General features: G+C 46.2%; 3 protein-coding genes, 1 long non-coding RNA gene and 1 other non-coding gene across 7 annotated transcripts in view; 3 read left to right on the plus strand and 2 right to left on the minus strand.

Moving 5' to 3' along the window:
• ATP7A (ATPase copper transporting alpha) overlaps positions 1-2,765 on the minus strand; it is a 36,873-nt gene extending 34,108 nt beyond the window's left edge. For both annotated transcript variants that reach the window (XM_026703103.2, XM_087940884.1), the window contains exon 1: positions 2,674-2,765. The gene's annotated coding sequence lies outside the window, so the exon portion shown is untranslated. The remainder of the gene's footprint in view (positions 1-2,673) is intronic.
• Positions 2,766-2,906: 141 nt separating this feature from the next.
• On the plus strand, positions 2,907-4,707 carry LOC148124764 (uncharacterized). Of its 2 annotated transcripts, XR_015745044.1 has the most exons (3): positions 2,907-3,034; positions 4,381-4,504; positions 4,584-4,707. It is a non-coding gene; the product is annotated as an uncharacterized LOC148124764 (long non-coding RNA). The 2 variants fall into 2 exon arrangements; XR_015745043.1 differs by having other exon boundaries at positions 4,381-4,707.
• Positions 4,708-9,171: 4,464 nt separating this feature from the next.
• Positions 9,172-11,862, minus strand: COX7B (cytochrome c oxidase subunit 7B). The gene is made up of 3 exons (XM_087940890.1): positions 11,706-11,862; positions 9,563-9,687; positions 9,172-9,378 (listed from the first exon to the last, which is right to left on the minus strand). The coding sequence occupies exons 1-3, from the start codon at positions 11,740-11,742 to the stop codon at positions 9,304-9,306; spliced, it is 237 nt and encodes a 78-aa protein (XP_087797016.1). The 5' UTR covers positions 11,743-11,862; the 3' UTR covers positions 9,172-9,303.
• Positions 11,863-12,076: 214 nt separating this feature from the next.
• On the plus strand, positions 12,077-12,187 carry TRNAL-CAA (transfer RNA leucine (anticodon CAA)). The gene is made up of 2 exons: positions 12,077-12,114; positions 12,142-12,187. It is a non-coding gene; the product is annotated as a tRNA-Leu (tRNA).
• A 1,739-nt stretch (positions 12,188-13,926) lies between these two features.
• MAGT1 (magnesium transporter 1) lies at positions 13,927-25,482 on the plus strand. Its single transcript, XM_026703100.2, has 10 exons — positions 13,927-14,054; positions 16,409-16,578; positions 18,336-18,453; positions 19,422-19,562; positions 20,870-21,010; positions 21,484-21,573; positions 21,831-21,894; positions 22,849-22,923; positions 23,352-23,442; positions 23,810-25,482. Exons 1-10 carry the CDS (start codon positions 13,950-13,952, stop codon positions 23,823-23,825), a joined length of 1,011 nt encoding a protein of 336 aa, XP_026558885.1. The 5' UTR covers positions 13,927-13,949; the 3' UTR covers positions 23,826-25,482.
• The last annotated feature ends 115 nt before the right edge of the window (positions 25,483-25,597 follow it).

Raw genomic sequence — 25,597 nt, forward strand, 5'->3', positions numbered from 1 at the left:
CTCTCCCCAGACATTTGTCCCTGCTAATATAGAGGAGAGTAAGAAATATTAACAAAAGTCAAAGATCTATTATGCCAACATTAAATATTCCTTAAGGGGTTCCCAAAATTAATATGTCAAAATCACATCGTGCTTGCTACCATGTACGAATACTAATAAAGTACATACAGAAAAACAAGATCCAGGGGGAAAAAAAACCCAGGTGAGACACCTGTCTCCTTACCAGTCATGAATTTGGTGAAACCCCCACTCCCAATCTTGGATTAGAAAAACATGGAAAATGGGGAGGGGGAATTAATGCTTTGATGTAGGAGGTGGTTAATGCTGCTTTGCTTGAGGGCAAGAGGCCACTGTCCTTGAAAAATCCAAGACTGCACCCTCCTTGGTTGGAGGCATCTCTTGAAATGTGGCTGCCTCGGGGGTCCCCGTGGATTAACAGCTCCTCCTAGAACGAGTCTTTGCCCAGTTTACGGAAGCTATTTCATTTATTTCTCATAGGTCCTTGCAGATGCAATCTCAAGACTCTCGGCAGCTAACAAAGTATAAAAAGACAATAAATATAAAAAGACGAAATGCAACTCAGGTGCCGGGTGTGGCGCCAGGTGGACTAAGGAGCCCCAAGGACAGTGACTGACTGGTATGCTCATCTTCGCCACCTGGAACACCCTCCCCCTGAAGCTGCCTTCACAGGCAATCTGGAAGCTGCAGTGATACAAAATGCAGCAGCCACAATGCAAGAAAGATTGTGCCCATTCTGGGGTCATGGCACTTGCTACCAATAGGATTCTGAGTCAGCTCCAAGGGGCTGGGCTCCCATCTCTAAAGCCCTGCAGAGCTTGGCTGCAGGAAAACTCCTGAGGGGAATCCATCCAACCTGTTTGCAGTCCCACCCCTACAAAATTCAAGTGGACACCCTATTGGTCTCCCACGCTACAAAATGAATATATGTGAGTGTACTCGCTTTTCTGATTTTCAACAAGATTGTGAAAACAGGACTTTGAAATTTAATACGTATTTTTATGGTGGTAGGATTTGTGTTTTTTGGGGGGTTGTTGAAATATCATTTTTTTGTTGTTGCTGCTTTGGTTGCCATTACTTCTATTTATAGCTTTTAATCCTATTACTCAAAACTGTACAGAATCTAGGGAGCTGGACAATACATAAATCCATGCAAATAACAGCACTAGCAATAGCACTTATATACTGCTTCATAGTGCTTTACAGAATCAGCATATTATCCCTCAACAATCTGGATCCTCATTTTACAACGACCTTGAAAGCCTGAGTCAGACTTGAGCTGGTCAGGCTCAATAAATAGGTGCATTTACTGTAGTGACATAAGTATCTGTACAAGGATTTTCTCTTCCAACCCAAACACCTACAGCAAGTATAAGGTTCCGTCTTAGGCCCAATACTCTGGGCCGCCAAGCCGCAAAGATTGGGGATTGCTGAACTAGAAGACCACAAAGGTCCCTTCTAACTCTACTCTGATTGATTGATTGAGACATGAGCCTACAGCTGAAACAGGCTGTATTTCTCCTTGCAATATTGCATAGATGAAAACCAAGTAAAACATTCAAAAGCAGCAACTTTCAAGAACTCTGAATTCCAAATAAGTGCATTTCATTAGAGCTTATATACTGGTACCATGTTTAAAGAAATACAGCCTAGCTACCAGATTGTTTTGCGACAGATAATATAATCCAGAAATTTCCTTAAAATCAAAAGGATTCTCCTCTAATTAACTTTAATAGCCACCGACGCCCTGTTTTTCTGCAGAGCAGGGTTCAGCCTCAAATATGATGCAACATTTCATCCAAAAACAGAAGTTAAAAGCGCCTTCAGAGTTTCCCTTCATGCCAGCATAAAGGAAGGGGGGGGGAAAAGAGGTTTCCTCCGTCTTCCAGGGCCCCGAATGCAGATCGGCCTCCTCAATTAAAGGCCTGCTTTAGAAATGCTTTTTAAATACTTCTTTTATTTCAAAGCACTTTCCTCACACGTTGCTGCATCCATGGAGTCTGGAGGGAAGGAGGAAGCGACATAACCCAAGGAACCGTTGTAGGAAACGGAAGGAAGGGAGACGCAGCCTCGGGCACAGCCGGACCCGGAGCGCCCGAAGGATCCCGGGGCAAAGGGCAGGAGCGAAGCAGCAGCCTCGGGCAAGGCGGGAGGGGCTTCCTTTCTTCCCCTGGAAACGGGGGGTGGCTTCTCACCGCGAAGGCCTCGGGACCCCCCCACCAGCCGCAATTTGGCCCCGGGAAGTGGAAGGTCCCCCGCCCAGGAGGCGCCGAGCCCGCAGAGAGAAGAAACGAGCCCGGCAACTTTGAGGCGGGTGGACTGCAGGGCCCAGACTCCGCAGCCCGCACGGGGGTCCTGGGAGTGGCAGCCCCTCCCCTGAGAGGGAGGGAGGGAGGGGGCGCGCTTCTCCCTCTCGTCCCCGGGACCCCCCGCAATCCGGCTCCTTCTGCCAAAGCGGGGTGGGGGGGTCTTCCAGACAAGCCCCCGACAGCCGGTCAGACTGAAGAAGCCCCCAAAGGCCGCCCAGAGGGTCCCTTGTCCCACAGGGCAGGACCCCGCCCCACCCTCCTTCCCGCCGACCACGGCCGAGGGAGGGAAGAGTCTTCGGGGGTGGGGGGGGTCTCGCTCCCTCAGGCCAGCCCGAGCCCGCCGTACCTCAACCGCGGCCCATCCCGCGCGCGCCGCCGCCGCCGCCGCCGCCGGACTTCTCCCTCCTTCCCTGCCCAGCGCCTCGGCCGCCGGCTCGGCCACGCCCCTCCCTCCTGGCCACGCGCCTCCCCTCCCCGCCGTCCGCGCGACGGTTGCTACGCTCTGCACGCCGCCCTGGAGCAAAGCGGAAGGGAGCGGCGTCACGTGGACCGGGTGGGGGGGGAAAGGGAGTCAGGTGACCTGAGCACGCGACGCCTTGGATCTCTCTGGTCTAGGAACCCCTGCAAGGGAAAGGGGGGAGACGTTCTCCCCCCCACCGCCCTCGTGGTCGTCATGGCGTCGGGCTGACATCACGTGATACACCAAGGTGCGCCCCGGGTTCTGGGCTCGATGGCAGCAGCGACCTAAAAAGCAGAAGTCTCCAACCTTACACGAGCTTTGCTGGCTGGGAATTCTGGGAGTGGTTTCCAGGCTTAAAGTGGCCAAGGTTGGAGACCCCTGACCTAAAGGACACCCCCCTCCCCCCCGACCTGTTGCAACTGCCTGGAGTCGCTGGAGGTGTTGGCAGGAGGCGTGTTTTAATCATAAGAAATAAAAGCGCCAGAGGAGCTAGTTCACCCTTGAACGGTGGGCCCTATCCAACAAAATGAACTTTAATGTGGAGAAAAGCAAACTTTTACATTTAGGCAGGAAAAATTAATGGTATTCGTACGGATTAGGCAAGACTCGGCTCAAAAACAATAACTGCGAGAGGGACCTTGGAGTCCTAGAAGGATCACATGAATCTGATCCAGCTGTGTGCGGCAGCAGCCAAAAAGGCTAATACAATCCTGGGTTGTATAACCAGAGGCATAGAATCAAAATCACATAACCCTAATAAGGCCACACCTGGAATGCTGCATCCAGTTTTGGTCACCACACTACAAAAAAGATGTTGAGACATTGGAAAGAGTAGAAAGAGTTCAGAGAAGAACAACTAAGATGATCCAAGGCTTGGAGACTAAAACATATGAGGAATGGCTGCAGGATTTGGGTTTGGCTAGTCTAGAGAAAAGAATTAGGGGGGGACATGATAGCAGTATTCTAGTATTTGAGGGGCTGCACAAAGAAGAATGCGGGTCAAATTATTCTCCAACGCACCAGAGGGCTAGAGGAAGCAATGGATGGAAACTAATCCAGGAGAGAAACAACTTGGAATTAAGGAGAAACTTCCAAACATGAGGACAATTAACCAATGGAACAGTTTGCCATCAGAAGCTGTGTATGTATGTGATGCTTTTTGATGTCATTTTGCCCTTTCTAATAAAATGTTACTGTTTCTTTACAAAAAAAAAGGAAAAAAAGTGGGTGCTTCATCACTGGAAGTTTTTAAGACAAGACAGTCATTTATCTGAAATGGTGTAGGTTCTCTTGTTTGAGCATGGGCTGGACTAGAAGACTTCCAAGGTCCCTCCCAGTTCTTCTGACTGGACAGTCACTTGTCTGGAATGGGATAGGGTCTCCTGCTTGAGCAAGGGTTTGGACACTAGAAGACTTCCAAGGTCCCTTCCAACTCTGTTAGAAGGTAATTCTGCCTGCACATGAGCAAACCTTAAGAACAAAGGCATATGGGGCCAAAATTGAGAGGGTAGCATCCTCGGGCCATGTCTGGCCCTTGGTCACTCAATGGATCAGCACTCTCTAGGCCTCTCTGTCTTGCAATGTCTCCTTCAGATCCACCATGGTCACCCCAGTGTCCTCCTTTATAGTGTCCAGCCAGCGGGTACTAACGTGACCTCTTCTCCTTTTTCTGCTGATCACTCCCGGCATGACATGATACGGTGTATGATATGGAACCGTAAGTAGCAATTTGAAAAACTAATCCGAATTAACTAATCTTAGCATTTGGTTGTGAGATTGATGTCTTACTCTTCCAGACGTTATTCATGCCAAATATTGCCGTTCTTCCCAGTGTTCTCTGACTTCTGATCTCAGAAAGCAACAGAGAACAAATGCTGCCTCTGAAAAGCTGAGGAAACAGTGGACCAGCTGGTTAGTTGCTGCAAAAAAATAGCACAGGTTGATCACAGGCAAAAAAGCATGGCAAAGCAGCAACCATGGCACATTGGAAGATCCATTTATCCCACCTGTTTTATTTTTTATAAATAACTCAGGGTTGTGAACATAATACTCCTTCCTCCTATTTTTCCCACAACAACAACCCTGTGAGTAGGTTGGACTGAGAGTGGCTGGCCTGAGATCACCAGCCATGTTTCTTATCTAAGGCAGGACTAGAACTCACTGCCTCCCGATGTCTAGTTGCTTCCCTTCAGCCCTGCTTCGTTTTGGTGGCATCCTGATATAAAGAGTGGGGGCAGAGTAAGGGGATAGAGGGAGGAGGGATGACGGGGACCAAAGGTGCCAGCCCGGAAAAGAGCCCGGCAGATCCAAGGACCCAAGTGTGAGAACGTAATGCGTATGCTCACTGTTCTGTCCTCACTACAAGTTACTCTCTGGGCAGCTTGACATGCAGCTAAACCCACCTGTCCTCCAATAAAACAGGTCACCTGCGTGGATCTGCATGCTTTATTAAAGGGAAAAGATGGTAAAACTGGGAAAAATAGAAATACATACAGGAAGAACCCAAATACACAGTGTTGCAGCGAGAATTGTATTTGCACAATATTGGAAAAATGAGAACACTCCATTGGATAAAAATATAATTTGGAAAATACTGGATTATGCAGAGATGGATAGATTAACATTCAAAATAAAAGATAAAGGAGATACAGAGTATTACTTAACGTGGAATAGGTTTTATCACTGGTTAGAGATCAGAGGTAGAAATTAGATGAAGAAAGAGCAGTTACATATAAATTAAATGTGAATGTTGTTTACAACTGTATGCTAATATCAATAGGATTATAAATAAGCTAACATAATGATAAATATGGTTAGAATTATTCTGTTGTACTACTGCTATTATCAGTATATATGTTATTTTTTTCTTTTCTTTTGTAAAATGGCATGCCTGGACAATACACTCTATTCAAAATGTTTATATATAAATAAAAACACAACAAAAAAACAAAACAAAATAAGCAGTATTGAGTTGCTGGTGAGCATAACAATTTAACAAATACAGATAAATCTAAATCTCATTAGCGATGCTGTAAGTATGGGAAGCGGATCTTTGTCCTCAGATGCGCATGGGCCACAGATTAGGCTGGATTCTTCCTGGGGCTTCAGTTTCCTTCCGAATGCTAAAGGAAATGGAGTCTGGCTTCCCAGGATGCACTTGTTTTGGGAGTGAAGGTTTATGGGTAGATGACCCTTTAAGTGCTAGTTGGCTTCCAAACAATACTGATAAGTATTTGGCCCCAGCTACAAGATGGGGCCAGAGAACAACAGTACTATATATATCAGAGGTTTTGATTCATATTCAGCAGGTTCTGACCAGTTCTGGAGAACCGGTTGAATCATTCAGAGAACCGGCAAATTCCACCCCTGACTGGAGATTTTACAATAACCTTCCCCTGCCACGCCCACCAAGCCACGCCCACAGAAACGGTAGTAAAAAATTCGAACCCCACCACTGCTGTATGTACACAAATTATATCTGGGGGCATGACACCCACCAAAGAGGCGCCAAACTTTAGGACTGTTACCAAAACACCTAGTTTGAACCCCGTTGGACATTTACAAAAGCACCAAGGGGGATGGGGAGAGGCAGGAGAAGGAAAAAAGCAATGGGTTTACGTAGGTATATTCAGATCTGGCTTTGCTTTGCTGTAATCACTTGGCTTCAGTAAAAGTTATACCTTTCCCTACAAATGGAGTCGAGGGTCTTTCTTTCCTGAGCATCCAAGCTGGGACAGGCCTGACACTGGGTGCCTTAACCACTGGAACTGCCTCTAATGGTCCATAATGGGGATGGGGAGCAACGGGTTGAAACTAAACTCTTGCAAGACCGAGTGGCTCTGGATTTGGGGTTCATTGGCTCAGTGAGAATTGCCATCTTTGGTCTTAGATGGGGTGGCGCTATCCCAAACGGACCCTCTGCGTAATCTAGGGTCTAGGGTTAAAGAGCAGGTGGCGGTCGTGGCCAGGAGGGCATTTGCGCAACTGCGGGTTGTGCACCAGTTATGCCCTTTCCTGGATCAGCGGGGCCTACTCAGTCACTCATGCCCTCTACATGCCCCTGAAGAACACCTGGAAGCTTCAATTGGTGCAAATTGCAGTGGCCCGCATGGTTTTGTGCAGACCCCGATGTGCATGTGTCACTTCTTCTGCAGGAGCTGCATTGGTTGCATTGGTTGATTTGCTTCCGGGTGCAATTCAGGGCACTGGTGGTCACCTTTAAAGCCCTTCATGGCTTGGCAAATAGGCGGCAACATAAATTCAATCAATCAATCAATCAAATAAATAAATAAAACTGTGTTGTGGAAGGACTGGACATTAGGCCCCATTGCCACCAATTCTCCAAGCCCTCCACTATTGCCAAGAGGTATCAGCCAACATTCAAAATGCTGGTTTTAGTATGACCGGCACATGGGCACTTTTGTGGCTGCTTCATCCAGTGGGATTTGACCTCTTTACTCCTCCCTCCCTCCCTTTTCAGCACTATCCCATTTCTGAGAAATGGCAACAGAATGGAAAGTGTGGTGGCAGCGTTTTGTTTTTTTGCAATGGCCCTAGTCCCCCCCTAGAGGTGAAATTGCAGAACAGAATAGAATAGTAGAAATAAAATAATAGAATTAGAATTAGAATGAATAGAAATAGAACAGAACAAAATTCTTTATTGGCCAAGTGTGATCAGACACACAAGGAATTTGTTTCCAGTATGTAAGCTCTCTTAATTGCTTAATAATCTTCCTGAAAAACTCAATGTCACTTAGTACATTTCATTATGTAATTTTATTTTAACTTAATTTGAATTTTAACTTATCAAAATTTTATCATTGGCTTTTATAGTTGTAGTAAACCAGCCACTTGCAAAATGGACATAAACGAGCAGATACTATTACGTGGCTTCCAGATTCAGCTCATGGTTGCTTAGTCAGTCAGTTGAGGCAGATTTGGCAAGAACCCCCACCTTGTTTTCCAACTGGGCTTCCCAGATAGATGTGGCTAGAAAAGAGAAGAGCCAGTCCTGGTCGACAACCAAGAAATAGTTGGGGAGAGGCGCAAATCAATTCCAACTGAACACCGAGACATCCCAGGTTCTTTGGTATACAAGGGACCAGTGAATTAAAAGTTAATACCAAAATTTTACTCATAATGTACATTTGTTCTTACATATACACTCATCTTTACAAATCCATGTCAAACGACCAAGTCTGGATTAAAAAACAATTCAAGAAGGGGTGGACTTTAGGACCCCTTTTTAACCCCGGGTGCTTGCTTTGTTGAATAGCTGGGATTGGATCCCCCGCTCCCCATGAGCTGAGGCCCAATTTACTTTGACTGGTTCAAGTGATTTGTTTTTCCTTTGATGACTTGTTTCATTCTTGTCTACCTTCCCAAAGGGATCCTTTTAGACAAACTGCTGGCATTTTGTCCTCTCTGCTTATGTTTGCTTCATCTTTTAGTCAAGGTAGCTTCAATCTCGTATCAGCCTCACTCACAGCCTCCTTTCCTGCATGATTCCACCAATTATCCCTTTTTCATTCTTCCAATTGGCCCAGTTCCATATATTTCTTAATTATTTTTGCTCTGTTCCTAGCAGTTCAGGTAGGTCACAATTAGTGTAAGTGCAAACTTCGATTTAGTGCAATTTGTAAATTGATACCAGGTCACGCTCAAATCAAAATTCAGTTAGTGCAAGGCTAGCAGAGTGGGCAGTTGAGACAAGCACCTGCAGTTATTTGTGCAAAAAGTTCTATGTGCGGAAGGCCCAGCAAAGACAAGGCTCGTTCTGAGAACACAGGAAAACAGATATGCTTTGGATATGGGCTACCCTCTTTTACTGTAATACAGTATTTTGTTAAAATAAAAATGTATTGTTAAAGTTTTAATTGTCTATTTCCATCAAGCTGAAACCATTATCTTATTTTCCATAAATATATTACTTCAAATCCAAATAGCGTAAATCTTAATAGCATGAACATTTTATGGAATTAATTGCCCTAATCAAAATGCATTTGTAATCTTTTCTTAGGTCTGCTTTCCATTCAGTCTTTTGGGAAATGATGTCAGGTTCCAAAAACTAAAAATACACTGTGATTCTTCCAAGCAGATTTTTTTTTATTGTTCTTACCTCAAAAATCTGGCAAACTAAAGCATGCTACCACCCCCATAAAGCATGTACTCTCAGAACTATTAAGGGCTGTTTTCACCCTCTTTCTCTCTCACAATCTATCTGAACCGAGTTGTTTCTTGCTCCTCTGGAATGCACTCCCTTCCCTCCTGGGAATCTGAACTACATTCCATCACAGATGTCTGCATAATGCCTGCACATGTAACATCCTGATAAAAGCCAACTTACTTGACTACCAGTTCTGCATTACAAGAGTACGTACAACATTATGATTCTAAATTATTTATTTTCAAAGTTTTTATTATATCACAAGAAGCTCAGAAGAGTGCCGCATAAGGGTGGCACAAATACAGCTCGGATTACTTCCCCATTCCCAGAGGCAAGTCACAAAGTCACTTCTAGTCTCTCCATTCTTTTGGAGTAATTCGGCCAACGGGAGAGAAATTCCATGCAAGTGGAAGGTTAAGGCAAGCCTGTAAGAGTGATCAGAAATAAAACCATAATTATACCAGCCATTCTCTTCACACAACGTTTACCCACAGCCCAAGTGCTTGGACTGACACAATTAAGCCCGCTTTAACAGACAAACCCAGCAGCAGAATGAAGGCTAGCATTCCTACTACTGCCTGGCTGCTGTGAAGTCTGCCAAATACTTACATAGGTCCACATGCCAATGCCAAACGTCACCCCAGAAAGTAAAATGAGGTTGCCATACTTTTCATGGAAATCAGGTTCAAGTTTGCGGTGAGCCTGTCTCGTCACCGTATGCTGAATGCCACGGGCTGGAATACAAAGCTCTCTCAGTTGGAAAGCCGGTCAACCAATCAACCAAGCATATTGACATAAAGCACATATTACTGTTATTCTGCTTTTGGTGCAGAATATACACAGCTCTGAAATTCAGTTAATGGCAATCATGCAGGGACTGAGCTATTGTCCTCCTTCTCTGCCATTTTTTAACTGAGGTTGGCTTCTTTTTATATTTTCTAATTTGGAAGCCGAGTTCAACATTTATAACCAGACCTAAGGTTAGATGACTTACTGTGACTGGTGCCTTCACAGTATTTGTGCATGAACCCTTAACACACATAATTATGCAAACCTATTTTTATTAAACATTTTAGTGGAAAACCAGTGTTTTCTTGAAGAAAAGAAACGCCTGATTTTTGTGGTCAGCAATTCCAGGAGGAAGGACCTAAGTCCAGCTTCTAAGCCTCAGCCTGGCACCCATTTGGGGCATGGACTGCTTCATAAACAGCAGGTGCCAGGGAAGGGAGAGGGGGTGCCAAGATCATCTTGAAGTGAGCAGGCTAAGCAAACACAGCCTGCAATTGGTCCTGACACCTCTGCGCCATTTTGCACCATGCAATGGACTGAGCTTTGGTGATAAGGGATTTAGAAGGCCCAACATGGAATATCTGCAGGCTGAAGCACCACAGTGACCTGAAGGTCCAGACCTGGGGAGATTCCACTTTTGACCTTGGATGGGAAATGCTTCTCCTTTTGAAGTTGGAAAGTAATGGGGAGGGGGGAATGGGGTGGTGGTGGTGGAAGAATGTGTGTATCTTCCTGGACTGGCAGCTCCTGAATGAAAAACAAGTGAGTTGTGGCCAGGATAACCTTTGCCCAACAACATCTGCAGGACCAGTTGCATCTTCTCCTAGATAGAGGAGAGGTTTCTTTCAGACACTCACTCAGGGCCTAGTTACCTCGCAGCTTGACTACTGCAACAGGCTCTTCCTGGGGTTGCCCTTAAAGGCCACTCATATGTTTCAGGTGGGCCAGAATCCAGTGGCATGGGCAGTAATGGGCAAGTGTTAGTTTTGTGCCCTGCGAGCCACGGGGAGGGGATTGCTTCTGCCAGCTGTAAAGCCCCCCATGGTGTAGGGCCTGGCTAGCAGAGGGGCTGCCCATTTCCCACGGCACCTCAGGGCTGGTTTGATCTTGCAGGGTTGGTGCATGCTTGGCTCCTTGTGGTCGATGGTGCCATCCGTCTGGACCCCTGAAGCATGCCAGCCCTGTCCCCTGCAGGAGCAGCTCCCCAGGGCCCAGCTGGAGCCCCTTGTCCGGGCATGGAAGAGCCGGGAAGGGGGCTCCTCCCTGGCATTCGGCCACCCCCCCACGCTGGGCGTCTTTTATCTCCTGCTGGTCCTGTAGGGTTTGTTTTGTGGGCCCAGAGGCCATAGAAGCGGAAGAAAAGTACCATCCTCTCCCGGGGAGGGCGGGGGACCGCAGAGTTCCTCCTGTGGGGCAGCAGAGGCTCCCCAGGGCAGATGAGCTCTGGACGAGGCCGGGTCACAGAGGGGAGGGAAGGCTCCCCTTCGCTTCCGCTGCAAGGGCCGGTGGAATGCCCGGCAGGCTGCGGACCAGGCGACGGGAGGCAGTCCCCGAGTTACGACCACACCTGGGGCCAAGGTTTTTGTTGTTAAGTGAGACATTTGTGAAGGGCGTTTTGCCCCGGTTGCTAAGCGAATCCCCACAGTTCTTAAATTAGTCGCACGGTCGTTAAGCGAATCCGCCCCTTGACTTTTGCTTGTCAGAAGGTCGCAACGGGGACCACGTGACCTTGGGACGCTGCCGCCGTCATAAATATGCGCCGGTTGCCAAGCGGCTGGCGTTTGACCACGTGACCCCGGGGAATGCGGCAATGGTCGTCCCGTGGGAAAAACGGCCTCCCTTCAGTCCTCTTTCTCCGCGGCCCCGAGGCTTCCAGCGGTCACTAAAAGTCGAGGACCGCCTGTGGTTCCCCCTTGAGGAGCACCCCCGCCCCCCGTAGCGGCTCCGGTGGCAGCAGACTCACCCGAAAGGCCCAAAGCTCTCCGCGCCAGAGGGAACATCGCGCCGCGTCTCCCTGCAACCGACCAGCTTCTCCTCTCACCTCGCCCGGCAAGAGGGGAACAAAATGGCCACTGGCTTAGACGTCACGCTTCTGCGCATGCCCAGGACCACTGCCTCATGGGAAATGTAGTTTTGGGGGTAGAAAGAGGGAGGAGTGTGGCGCCGCAATAGCAAACGGGAGAGAGCGAGGAGGCTCCGACCGGGGCACGTTTCAGTTCCGTCTGCCGAGTTCGGCTCAGGAGAGTTCTGGGTGTCTCACTGGTGCGGCGTCTTTCCGCCGCGTAGGTGCGTCGTCGTCTTGAAGGGCCTCCGTGAGCATTTTGCTTCCGTGCTGTCAGGATGGCCGAGTGGTCTAAGGCGCCAGACTCAAGGCGAAGAGCCTTCCCAGAGGGCGGGGTTTCTGGTCTCCGAATGGAGGCGTGGGTTCGAATCCCACTTCTGACAGACTTCGCTTTTGTTTTGAGTCGGCTTTGCAAATATTTAAACCCTGCAGCAAATGGGAAGGAAAGAGAAGGGCGAGCCCGGGGAGGGCGGCGGAAGTCCTTTCCCGCCAGGCAGGCTTGCTCTGCCCCAGCCACACCGAGATCTGCATGCAGAGTAGCCTCCCCGCGCCCCCACTCCCCGCTCATTTGAGTCTGCAGGGGGAAGGAAGCCTCGTCCGCCGAAAGAGAATTATTTTGCAGAAAAGCGCGATATAAACGCTCCCAGGGCTCCCCGGCGTGGTCAGGTGGAGGGGCCTCCCCTCTTCCTTGGACGCCCCCCCCCTGACACGAGGGGGGGCTTCTCTCCCCCAAAGCATCTCCTGAGACCTTTTATTCTGGCTTGGTTTCTGAAGCATTCGTTTATTTAACAAAATGTGATTCCTGTATTGCAAGATAGATAATATAGATACACACACATATATATATATATACACATATATGCATACATACATACATACACTCACCCACACGTTTATGTCAAAAGCACCTTTGTTTCCACCCTGTCTCTGGCCCTCCTTTCAATCCCTAACAGAACTAATAACCCAAAGTAGAAAGCCGGGTTGCAAAGATCAGGAATCCGCTTCTTCCTCTGGCAATTAACGACCAGGCGAAATAAATGAACCTGCCCAAATAGTAGCAAAGCAGGGAAGGTTGTTTTGCTGGAATATCTTTCTGGGTTCTGTTCCAAGTGGGGAAGAAAGACACTGGAAAACATGGTGACTGCTTGGAAACACAAGAAATGTTTTATGGCTTTTCTATCATATAATACAACTGTTTTATTATAATTTGTAGGTCATAAAGCATTTTATAGAATTGGCCAAATTTCATTCCTTTGGGATCCATGGGTTCCAGATTTTGGATGCATTGTGTAACTTAGCCCATTTGAGTTACCTTGGTTCAAAAACTATTGCATGATTCACCCAAATAAAAATTATGGGAACGAGAGTTTTTAGTAATATATACATTGCTCATTCTTCATTGTATGTTTGCTGTGTGCAAACCAGGTTTAGCCTGGCGCAGATGCGAATCAGAACCAGACAGGAGAGGCGGTTCAAGGAAGGTTTATTGAAGTTCTTCATGAAAAGGGTCTCAACAGCTAAAGGAACCAACAATGTACAAATACACATTTTATACAATTACGATTAAGCGAGTAAACTTCCTGCCTTGGCAATTCTGTCACTCGGGCCTCCATTCAAAACCCAAGAAAGAAACCCCCCAACTCCATGTTTGTAGAGAAAAGGTACTTTTACTAAGTTTGAAGTGATAGCAACGAAAGAAAAGCAAGATCTGAGACAATAGGTCCGAAAGTTATCCCAAATGTTTCACTTAGCAACAGAAATGTTGGGCTCAGATGTGTCGTAAGTCGAGGACTGCCTGTATTTGCATCCCTCCCCCCATTCGGAACGGCATCACTCCTCTCGCCTCCGCAAGAGTTGTAGGCGGGGCCAGAGCGATTTGGACGGTAGCTCCTCCAATCACATCGCACCAGATCGCCCGCTTCTCATTCGTTGTAGAGCGCCTCCTGCACCCTAAAGGTGAAAGGTCGGAAGCTGAGCAAAACCGGAAGCCCCACGGACCAATGGCGGGCGGCGGAATGGCAGCTCGACCAATCAGAAGCTCGCCCGACTTCCCGTCTGACCAATGGGACCGGGCTGCCGGTGTCGGCCGTCTCTCTCTCTCTCTCTCTCTCTCTCTCTCTCTCTCTCTCTCCGGTTCTGGCGGACATGGCGGCGCCGCGACTGCTGCTCCTGCGGGCCTTGATGCTGGGCGGGCTGGGGCTGCTGGTTGGTTGGGGCGGCTCTGGAGTGGAGGGGCAGAAGAAAAAAGAGGTGAGCGGCGCGGCAGCCGCGGGCGAGGGGGTCGGGGGGGTAACCCGAGGTCATCCAGTCGCGCACCCACCGGTGCAGCGCTCCTCGGGCCCTGGGCGGAGAGGCCTTCTGAGCATGCGCAACGATGCCCAGCCGGGCTGACGCGCGGAGGGCCTCGGCGGAAGGCGGGGGGAGTGAGTGGAGGCCGGCAGCTGTGGCGGCGCCCGGCGGCCTTTCGCGTCAGATCCGGCCGTCCCGTCTCCGCGGCAAGAAGCGCTCCGAGCAGCCTGGCCGAGGAGAGAGCCAGCGCCTCTACGGGCCTTCCTTCCGGCCTTGGGCCTCCGCTGCCGCCTCGTCGGAAGGGAAGCCGGCCCGCAGCCCGATAGTCGTCAGGGACACTCTCTGCCCCCCGCCCCACCTCCGGGATGGGCGCCCCTTCGTCTGGCAGCCGCGGCTGAGCTTCCCAGGGGAGCCTCGTCCGTCTCCCAGGCAGAGTTCGGCCCAGAATGCTGGGGAAAGGGAGCTCCGGGCCTTTTCTCTGCCTGGGCCCTGCAGCCCAGGGCTCGTCAACCGGGGCCCCTTGAAGCCTGGGGGACTCCAACTCCCAGAATTCCCCAGCCAGCTGAAGTCCTCCAGGCTTCAAGGGGCCCCGGTTGGCGAACTCTGGTCTTCAGACGGCTTGCAATGTAAGGGCCTTTCTGCCTTGGCCCGGCCCGGCCTGGCTTGGAACAGGTTTATTCTCCCTTTGAATGGACGCTAATGGACTCACCTGAAGATGCAATTCCCTTGCACGCAGCTCTCAAAGGGCCTCCGCCTCCAACGGGCACTATAGTATTATTATCATTAAATGAACCTTATCATGAACATGGCAGAGATGCTGAAAGGGCAGAGAGGGAAGACGCGGCTCTAAGTCTGTGGAGATTCTCAGGCATCCCTGTCACGGTTGTCCCAAAGGTGCTTTTTCCCCCCAAGAGGCCACTGGACTTCCTTGTTTTCCTTTGAAGATGTTTCGCTTCTCATCCAAGAAGCTTCTTCAGCTCTGGCTGGAGCGTGGGGAAGGGAAGGGTTGATATTCCTTGAAGGCAGCTGGTCATTTGCATCCCTTTTAGAGGGTCATTGAAACATTTGAATGGTGTCAGAGTAGGAATGGATTCCCAGAGGAAAAATTGCAAGACTACAGGAACCAAGAGCACTACTCAGGTGAACCTGAAGTTACAGGTAGACTCCAAGTGTCCTCAACCGCCCTCTAAAAGGCTGCTAGATCTAAAATGAAAATTATCTGCAAGGAATATAAATCTTTCCCTTCCCCACCATCCAGTCAGAGCTGAAGAAGCTTCTTGGATCAGGAGCCAAACGTCTTCAAAGAAAAAAAACAGAAAGTCCTGAAAAAAAGCACCTTTGGGACAACCAGGATCTGGGGGACTGAGAATCTCTACAGACTTTTTAGCCATACAATGTGGGATGAACATCCTTCAATTGTTGTGGGAGTATGAACGGATTTCCAGAGAAAAATGGCAGGCTGCAGGAACCAGGAGTGCTACTCAGTCCAGTTGCCTCTTGAAAAAGCACCTTTGGCACAAAGAGTTTGCACAATGCGTATCTGGCATCCGTTGCAGAGTAAACTAATGGCAACCTTGGTGTTGATCTCAACCTAATCCACTTCAGAGGGGGGTTGACGAGGAGGAAAAAGGAGGGTGGATGGATGGTATGCCAGGAAAGGAAAAGCAATGCACAAATGCCACGGCATGGTTACATAACCTGTTTTCTTTTTAATTCTGTCTTTATTGTTTTATAAACAATGTGATGAATACAACTAATACTTTATTGTTTTTATAAATAACACGATGAATGTAGCTAATATTCCTCTTCCCATTTATTTTCACCACAACCCTGCAAGGTGGCTTGGGTTGAAAGAGAGGGGCTGTTCCAAACTCACCCAGATGGTTTTTTTTTTCCCTATACCTAAGGCAGGACTAGAACTCACAGCGTGTCCCCCCAGTTTCTTACCTGGGTTTATTCTTTTAATTTGCAGGCCCTTGTTTTTCATATAGGTTTATTATGCAAAAATAATTAAGGTGTGTTGTTGGGCATCTCTTTCAATCCTGCCAAGGATGTGAATTTGCTTGCAGGTGAACTTGAGAATGAAAGAGGAAAAAAAGGTGGAAATTGTGGAATTTCACGTGAAGAGAGAGAATCGTGTAATCCTGTGGTATTAAGGATTTAACCACATCATGGCAAATGAGTGGGAGTGGCGCTGCTCACGATAAGCCCTGATGTGCATTTGGGTGGAATGAATTAACATTTAAGCTGCGTGACCATTTAGGTGCCTGAAAAATGGCATGAATTTAATCTTGCAGAATATCTTTCTAACCTAGATGGTGCTTTCTGAAAAAGTAAGCCAGTTGATTGAATGGACCAGCAAAAGATCAGTTATTCGACTGAATGGGGACAAATTTCGACGTCTGGTAAAGGCACCACCAAGAAATTACTCTGTGATAATAATGTTCACTGCTCTTCAGCCTCACAGACAATGTGTTGTGTGCAAGTAAGAATTTCAGTTATTTAGAAATCGCCATATTACCAGAAGAAGTATAAGTAATAAGTGCATTTTAAGAATTTTTATGCTGGGATTATGCTTGTTAGAAGTTGAGGAAATAGCCATTTGTGAAATGGTAATTTAGAAATATTCCTCTTAAAATGAGCTCATGTGTGGGGATGACTATTATGCTGAACCTGCAATAAGAACAGCATTTATTTGAACAAGTTGTATAAGGTTCCTAAAATTCCCCAAATAAAATGATGATAGAACCTACTGTTTAGTTCATGTTTAACTGATCAGTTGGTGAAAACTGTTCTGCTATTTGGGTAGAAAAGAACATATCACTTACGAACATCCTGATCTTTGGGGAGGATCCAATGATTATTTTGTTGAAGGTAGCAAGTTTGAATGAGCCACTGGTCTCCTGTTAAGAACACAGAGTATTGGAGACGGCCAACCAAGTTGGGAGCAGAATTTTGATCATAAACCATTGGATTGTAAGTCAAATCACCACATGACCAGTCTCAGCTTTACAATCATTTATGCAATGGTCATTAAGTGAATCACCCTGGTTGTAAAGCACCCTGGTTGTAAAGCAGGTACCAGCCTATTTTATTTGATGGGCATTTCCCCCGAGAACACTGAAAAATTGTCGCAAAACGCAATCGCATGACTGCGGGGCAGTGTACATGGTCCTAAATGGGATCTAGTTGCTAAGCCTGAAGTGCAGTCACATGGCTGTGAGGATGGCGTGACCGTCATAACTTTGAGGACTGGTAGTAAGTTATTTTCAGGTCCAAGTTTGAATGGTCATCAAGTGACCATTGTTTGTAATGTTACACTGGTTGTAAGTCAAGGGCTACTTGCGCATGTGTACACACCTGATCCCTGACGAAGGAGAGGAGTGCAGGTCGGGGCTCATGGGATCTCTTTGTTTGGGAAGACACGGCTTTGGTGGCATGAATGCCAATCAAGCGGACCCGTATTCTTCCCTTATCCCACTTTTAAAGGAGAGGGTTTTAAACCCACCCATTATCTTTGAGGGTGTTGCAGCTTACAGCCTGTGAATTGATGTAATGGTTCTGGGTGGAATTATGCCATGAAGGAATAGTGGTAGCATTTATAAGGTGGCTTAGCAATCAAGATTACTATGCCTGGATGTGTTGACTTTACACAAAACAGGGAAGCGAAGGCCCAGCTGTTCAGGAGCCATCACTGACCTTGATACGAACAGCCATAAGGCCATAACAATTCTTTCCACACCATTCTGAAATGAAAGTTTAGCATCTCAGGCCTGAAGCACATTTGTTCTCCGGTGTGCATGAGTGCAAGTATATTCACAGATGTGGCGCAGGCTTGAGGAATCCAACATAAGGAGCTGCAAGAGCTTTAGTGAAGCTCTTGCTTTTGTTTGAGCGAAATCTAAATGGTGCCAAATTTTGAGCTTCACCAAACAGCAACGCACCACCCTTACAGAATCTAAAGTCACATTTGGCCTTGAGTATTTTGGCAGAAAGCTAAATTTGATTGAATTCAGTTCTAAATTAAATATAAATATGAAGCAAATAAGTACAGTTAGGTGGATTTCTATCCGTTATGTGCATTTGGTGGCAAGTTTTGGAAGGGCTAATCTAAAGCTTTGGGGGATCCAAATGAGGTGAGCAACACACTTCCTGACAATTGCTAATGCCAGTGTCCGGGACTGCGCTGACTTTCTTCCGATCTGATCTTTCTTCATCGATGCCTCCTTTCATTTCTGACAGACAAGCCGATGAGGAGTACCAGATTCTGGCAAATTCCTGGCGATACTCAAGTGCATTTACCAACAGGATCTTTTTTGCCATGGTGGATTTCGATGAAGGTGCTGATGTATTTCAGATGGTGAGGAGTTTCTGGTGCCTTTAAAGTAGTGAGCTTATAGGGGTTTTTGTATGACAAAGGGTAGTAAAAGACAATATTGCTTTTATTCTAAAAAAAAACCTTAAGATATTTGGAAAACAATCTGGATTCTATTTATTCAAAAACAAGTCCCTAAATATTGTTTTTCTTCATTTAAAATATTTTGGGTTCTCCTAAGGCCAGAGGTGGTAAAGATTGTAAGAATGCGAGCTGCAGGTTGCTTGTCTGCCTCAGTGTTTCTCCTCCTTGGCAACCTTAAGATGTGTGGATTGCAACTCCCAGGCTTCCCCTGGAAGCATCTGAAAAGTTGCCAGGGTGGAGAAGGTTTCTTCTGAAGAGCTGAAGGGAAGGAGTCCTGCAGCACACACATCGTGCCGGGGTTGAGAATCGCTGGTCTAGAGTAGCTGGGAGGCTCCTGTGGACAAAAGGCTTTCCCCATCCTTGTACAGGCATTCCTTCACTCACAGCCACAGTTGGGACCAGAATCTCGGTTGCTAAGCAGGCCAAGTGTTAAGTGAGTTAGGCCCAATTTTCTAAGCCACAGTTGTTTAAGTGAATCTGGCTTCCCCCGTTGATTTTGCTTGTCTGAAGCATCAAAAATCACATGGTCCCAAGACACTGCAGCTGCCTCACATACCTGCCGCTGGCTAAGCACCCATATTTTGATCACGTGACCACGGGGGGGGTGGGGGGCTGCCTTGGTTGTAAGCGTGAAGACCCGTCATGACAGTTTTCTCAGTTGTAACTTTGAACGGTCACTAAGATCAAGGTTTAAATGGACTCCCTGCATAGCCTAATGGCAGAGGAGCTCCTGCTAATCAGTTATAAGCTAAACGTTGCTCCCATCAGCTGAGGATCTGGGTTCTTCTGACAGCATGGATTTAAACTTTGGCATTATAGAGTATAAGTTTTCAACTACATATTTTTGTATATTTTGCTGAAAAATAAAGCTCAACATGAATTCTGCTCCAACCTTCATTAATTTCCCACCAAAAGGGAAGCCAAAAAGAGGAGACACTTATGAGCTGCAAGTGCGAGGTTTTGCTGCTGAACAGCTTGCCCGCTGGGTGGCTGATCGAACAGATGTGAATGTAAGTAAACACCAGGTTTTGCCTCCGATGCGGATGCTTTTAACTCTGACTTGCAGCAAAGAGATGGTTTCTTATCCCATTGTTGCTGGCGGGGCGGGCGGGGGGCACTGCTGAACTCCTGGGCATATTCCTTCAGCTTCAGAGAGTAGGGCTGCTATGCAAGGAGACGGAACAGTCATCTCCTCTAATGTGGGGCCAGGCAATTAGTTGGGTCGAAAGTAGAACCAACTCCCATCTTATCTGCTGGATTCAGTACAATACCCCACGAAACTAAGTAAAACACATTATGCCTTAGCATATTGGGAGCACAATTTGGACAAATTAGGACAAACTGTAAACCATAATTTGTCTTGGCGTGTTGGGCAAACTCAGTCATTGTAGTTTATTCAATAAAACATGTTCAATAAGACCCTGGTCTAACTGGATACATGAAACCATGTAGTTTGCATGAAACCAATTGAAACCATGAAAACAATTATTATTTTTTTAATTCCCAAAGTGGAAAGGTAAAGTGGTTGAGGGGGTCAAATATTTTTAAAAAAACAACACTTCTAGAGTTTGCTACTTTGCAGATGTGCTCAGCTGCTGCCAGACCTATCATGACGATGCTTTATAAAAATGAGCTTTTTATTATGGATTTAGTATTTGTCTGACAAGTCAGGAATGTGCTAGAATGTTCAGGGATGCAATTTGGTGCTCATCCCGCTGATGTATAATTGAAGCTCCTTAGAACATTTGCTTTTTGAATGAACATTTTTTGTAAAATTGCTTGGATATATTTTAATGATCAAGTTACTTATTGTAATAGTAATTAAAACATGAAAGCGGCTTGAATATCTAACTATAGAAGTTAACCAGCATTTTTTCTCTGTGGATCATTTCTAATACTTTCAAATTTTTATTACCTTTCTTAATATATACCTTTTTCTTTGCTGGAAAATTGACCTGAAGACACTGCTGGAAACCTACAGATTCCCCTCCGTCATCACATGAGGAGAGCAGTGAAATAAGTGGCAGCTATTTTCATTGTTGGAATTATAGTATTTATTACTCCTTTTAATTATTTCTGCCTTGTCCCTCAAAAGGTACAAAGACACATATTAATAAAGAAGGCATGACATAATCTTTGCTTTAAAATGCTCTTTATATTGTGGATCAGTCATCCCATGCCGTATCTGGCCGAGGGCCCCTATTTCCAAGAATTCGATGTGTTCCCTTGCCATAAACCAGGCCATTAACGGCAGGAAAATAATGACTCTCGGGCTACGTAGATTCGAGATGACCATTTCAGCCTGCCTTTGTCACAGATCCGAGTAATAAGACCACCAAACTATGCTGGACCATTGATGCTGGGGCTGCTGCTGGCTGTCATTGGTGGCCTCGTCTATTTAAGAAGAAGCAACCTAGATTTCCTCTACAACAAGACGGGCTGGGCTTTTGCCGCTTTGGTAAGCAATCTGACATTTAAAAGACCCCTTTTGACTCCTTGATCTACTCAGCCACACAGGTACACAGCATGAACTATCCTGAAGAAGCTGCATTGTACATTCTTTCCCCACTTTTTAAAAAGAGAGAACTTGAGGACAGAAGGTTTCTGCATTCCTATTTGGGAGTTATTTTTTGCAGGAAACGGACAGATCGGGAAATCAATATTTTAGACCTCTCTGGTTCCTTTGAGAATAAATTGATTATTTTATTGATAGGATATAAATTATACTTGATTCAATCATAGTATTGTGTAATTTACATGTGAATAGTTTGTAAATGCCAATTTTGAGATTTGTTGTAAGAATAAACATTTGAAATAACTGAACTTGTGAAAAAAGCCCTGTTTGAAGTTAGTTCATATGTAGAACATGTTCCCTTAGTAGGTTTGATGGTGGCGCACGCATGGCAGCTGATTCACTCTCTGGTTTTTTAGTGCTTTGTTCTGGCTATGACATCAGGACAGATGTGGAATCACATCAGAGGGCCACCATACGCTCATAAGAATCCGCACACAGGTCAAATGGTGAGTTAGTTTTCCCTTGGCTTCAGGCCCTCCTCTGCTGGGAAATGTCCAAGTTTGATTGAGGGGGGTGTTACTGCTGCTGAGAGCATTAATTGCCAGAACCTGCCATCAAATTGTTCTGAGCTCAGCTTCACTTTTTAAAGAACTGATCTGGGGTTTGGGGGTGGGGGTGGGGATTTTCTGCTCACATGCAAATGCAGGTTTGGAGGTTTGTCCCACTGAAGTAATTTCATGTGTTTGATCTCTTTATTTTCCAGAACTACATCCATGGGAGCAGCCAAGCACAATTTGTTGCTGAAACGCATATTGTTTTGCTGTTTAGTATCCTTGAGAATAAATAGAATGCAAAAGTACAATCAGAAATATTGTTTTTCCAGCCTTGTGCTGCCCTGTGATGGTTTTACAATTTAGGAAATGGCAATGGGCTGAGGGGGAGCGTGCTGCAAATTCACTCCTACCAATCTGGGCAGGAGATCCCGAGGAAGAATCTACAGGCCTCTCCTCCCATCCTGGGCAGTCTTTCAGGATGCCGCTACAGGGCAGTGCAGGCCAAAACAGCCAGGGACAGTTTCTTCCCTCGTGCCATCACTGCTCAGCACCTGATTCCCACAGTACTGTCTTACGTCTAAAGATACTTACCCATGTCGTAGGGTTGTAGTATTATTACCCTTATTCCCCTCTTATTGGGATTATTGTTGTGATTATTATTACTCTGTCGCTTTGTATGTACACTGAGAGCTTCTGCACTGGAGACAAAATCCTAGGGTTGCTAACCACACTTGGCCCAATAAAATATTCCTATTCCATTCTATTCCATTCTATTCTATTCTATTCTATTCTATTCTATTCTATTCTATTCTATTCTATTCTATTCTATTCTATTCTATTCTATTCTATTCTATTCTATTCTATTCTATTCTTTCCTATTCTATTCTATTCTATTCTATTCTATTCTATTCTTTCCTATTCTATTCTTTCCTATTCTTTCCTATTCTATTCTTTCCTATTCCTATTCATTTCTATTTGTATTCCATTGCATTCCAGTTGTGGTCACTAAGTGAGAAATACCTGTAAACATAACCCTGCACCTTAGTTGGGATTTTCGTTCTAGGTTATGTTCAGATGAAACATAAACTGTGGGCAGATGTTTTGTTAACCATTCCTGTAAAAGTGTTGAAATCTGAATGCTTGCAACCGTTGTGTAAGAAGGGATCTCTCTCCAAGGGGAACGGCTTTCCTCTGTCCATTCGTGTAGCCTTAACTGCCTTCTCACAGATGCAGGTGTCACTCTGGGGATTGTGCTCCTTTATGAAGCCGCTACCTCTGACTTGGAAGTGGGGAAGAGGAAAAGTAAGTATCGGAACCGACTGCCGAATGCTTTCGTTGGGTTGCATGGCTAGAGGCACGCGGGGGGTGTTTCAACCGTTGCACAGCGTTTCCTAGGAAAAGTCCATGGCCAGCATAAAATAGGTTTGCCATTAAAGGACTTAAGGGCCTTGTTTAGCGTTCCTGAAGTTTTTCTCCCAGAGCACTGGTGAACCAAGGGGTGCCAGTTGTTAGAAGGGCATCTCTTCAGGGTCACCTCTCCTGCTGCTGCTGCATCCTGTGGGGTCCGCAGGAAGTTGTCTGTTGTGCAAATGCATCGAGGCAGTGGCAGCCTTCGCAATTTGAAAAAGGGCCCCCTCCCCCTCCCAGTGCTGTGCTGACCCCTGTTCCTTCCAGTTCAGTCTCACTGGAGTTTCTGGGTAGCCTGAACAGGCTTCTTTGCTCTTCCGTAGTAATGTGCGTGGCTGGCATTGGCCTTGTGGTGCTGTTCTTCAGCTGGCTCCTCTCCATATTTAGATCCAAATATCATGGCTATCCGTACAGGTATGTGTGTCTTCTGTCTTTTAAGTTACTCTGCTCCAAGAAACGGATTCTTAGTAGAATTATGAAACGCACCCGCCAACTCCACAGTTTATGGCCCACCCAATAAGGGCACTGTTTGGGTTATCCTAGAGAACCCCACTCGCTGAAGAGTCATGTGGTGCTCCCTGCTCCTTGCTTTCTATTGCCTAGGATCTTTTCATTTGGTGCCTTTTTATCCTCCTTTCAAGTAATGCTCGAAAGGAATGCTGCAAAATACATTTGTTTTTGGTTGGTGTCATTAGGATTAGGAAGGAAGCACTTTTTATTGGACAATGATCCAGGTGCATCGAGACGGATCCATTATGTGTGTGTATGTATTTCCTTTCAGCTTTCTGATGAATTAAGAGGGTTGCTGTGTTGTGATTCGCCAAAAGTGGAGCCCTGGCGTCCAAGATCCAGATCGTGCTACCTCTCTTTGAAATGAACGAAATCCTTGCACACCTAACCAAAGATCCCTGGTGCCTTGGCAAAACGAACTCCTTGCTCCAAACATCAGGATGCACATTATAGCACATTTCTCTTTCCCACTTCTCTGAGGCCAAGGGATCGCTTCTTGTTTTAAAAACAAGGGAGCCTTAAAAAGGCCACCGTTCCAAAAGCTTAGCTCGGCGCATTTCTTTATGCCTTGCATGTGTACAGATGTTTTCCCTTCGCAGTTCTGCACGCTGCAAGATCTTCAAGAAGTGGCTTATCTGGGTTAATGGGCTTTTTCAGACCAAGATGGTCCTTTAATAGGTAAGCTCCTATCATGGCCATTTTTTCAGCACCTGCAGAGATTTTATTTCTCAGCAAGCTTTCTTCCTGGGGTGGGGGGGGACTCTTGCCAGAGCCAGGCATGCTATCTCTTGATATGGGAAGAGACTCTAGATTTTGGTGTTTGGGGGTCTGCGCAGTAGGGGATTTGCTTTCGCCTAAAGAGCAGAACCAACAGATAAACATGAAGCGGGGGAAGATAGTTGTGGAACCTCCTAAGCATTTAATAAAGTGGCCTCCTTGGGCCTTTTCTTTGAAGAGAAATGAAGGAAGGACGACGCCACATGTGCGGCCATTGCCATTTCCTGCCGCTGAACTTCCTCAAATCATATGCTGCCTTTCCGTCAAACGGGGACAGTGTTGAGATCTGCATCACCCTGTAGATGCAGTTAAGTCCTATTATTGTTGTGCTGATCTTTACCAAACAGCCACCCGCTGAGCGTTGGTCGTGGACATTGTCTGTGGTCCTCCACTATGTTCCCAAAAGAGATCACTGGCGTCCTCAAAATTATTTTCATAATTGAGCAATTGGGAGGAAGAAATACAAAAACAACCCACTCCTCATCTCTTGTGTAGGTGCTATGTATGCAATCCCGGCATTTGTACCAAAATCATTGGAATCATTGGAAAAATAGCTGATGAGGGGATAACCCACTTAAATTGGAACATTTCTCATTCTGAATCCCAACTAGGTATTAGACATGCTAACCTGTCTAACTATGGCAATGGAGACATACTATTCAGTGGACTTTTTTTTGTTTTTTTTACTTCCAAGACCTTTTGGAGAGGAAAGAAAGAATTCCCAAAATAAGCAGAGACGGTAATCGCTGCTTTTCTTCAGGTGAGAGTTGGGTGCCATTTGAATAGTTCTCTCTTCTTCTCTGTGTCCTGCTTGGTTTGGGGGCTAAGGCCCAGATTCTCCCTAGGAAGAAGAGCCCATCCTGGGTTTGGTAGCATCGGTTTATTTTGGGCAAGGTGTAATAAGGGCTGTGGAAGATCAAGAAAAAGATAATTTCTTGAAGTAGCTACTACTGTAACTCAGCTGTTCAGTTTTCTCTTACACAGGTTTCCTGTATTCAATTACTTTCAAGTGCCTTAACACCATTATCCTATTTTTCAGTATTTGATTCCAACAATGTTTGAAAAATACATTTTTATATGATTGAGAGCATCCAAGTTGTAGCATGGATATTGAAATGGCTATTATGGATATTTGTCAACTTTCAATAAACAATTTCTTAGCCTGAATCAGCATTTTGGGGGGGGGGAAACTTGGCTACATCTGGAAAGCCTCACTACACAGAGATGTTCTCCTGCACAGTGTTTCCCCCTCCATTGTGGAGAAGGGGGCTTGCTGAGCACC

Source organism: Pseudonaja textilis, chromosome 12, assembly GCF_049901715.1.
Source record: "Pseudonaja textilis isolate UNSWEBS1 chromosome 12, rPseTex1.2, whole genome shotgun sequence".
Taxonomy (NCBI): domain Eukaryota; kingdom Metazoa; phylum Chordata; class Lepidosauria; order Squamata; family Elapidae; genus Pseudonaja; species Pseudonaja textilis.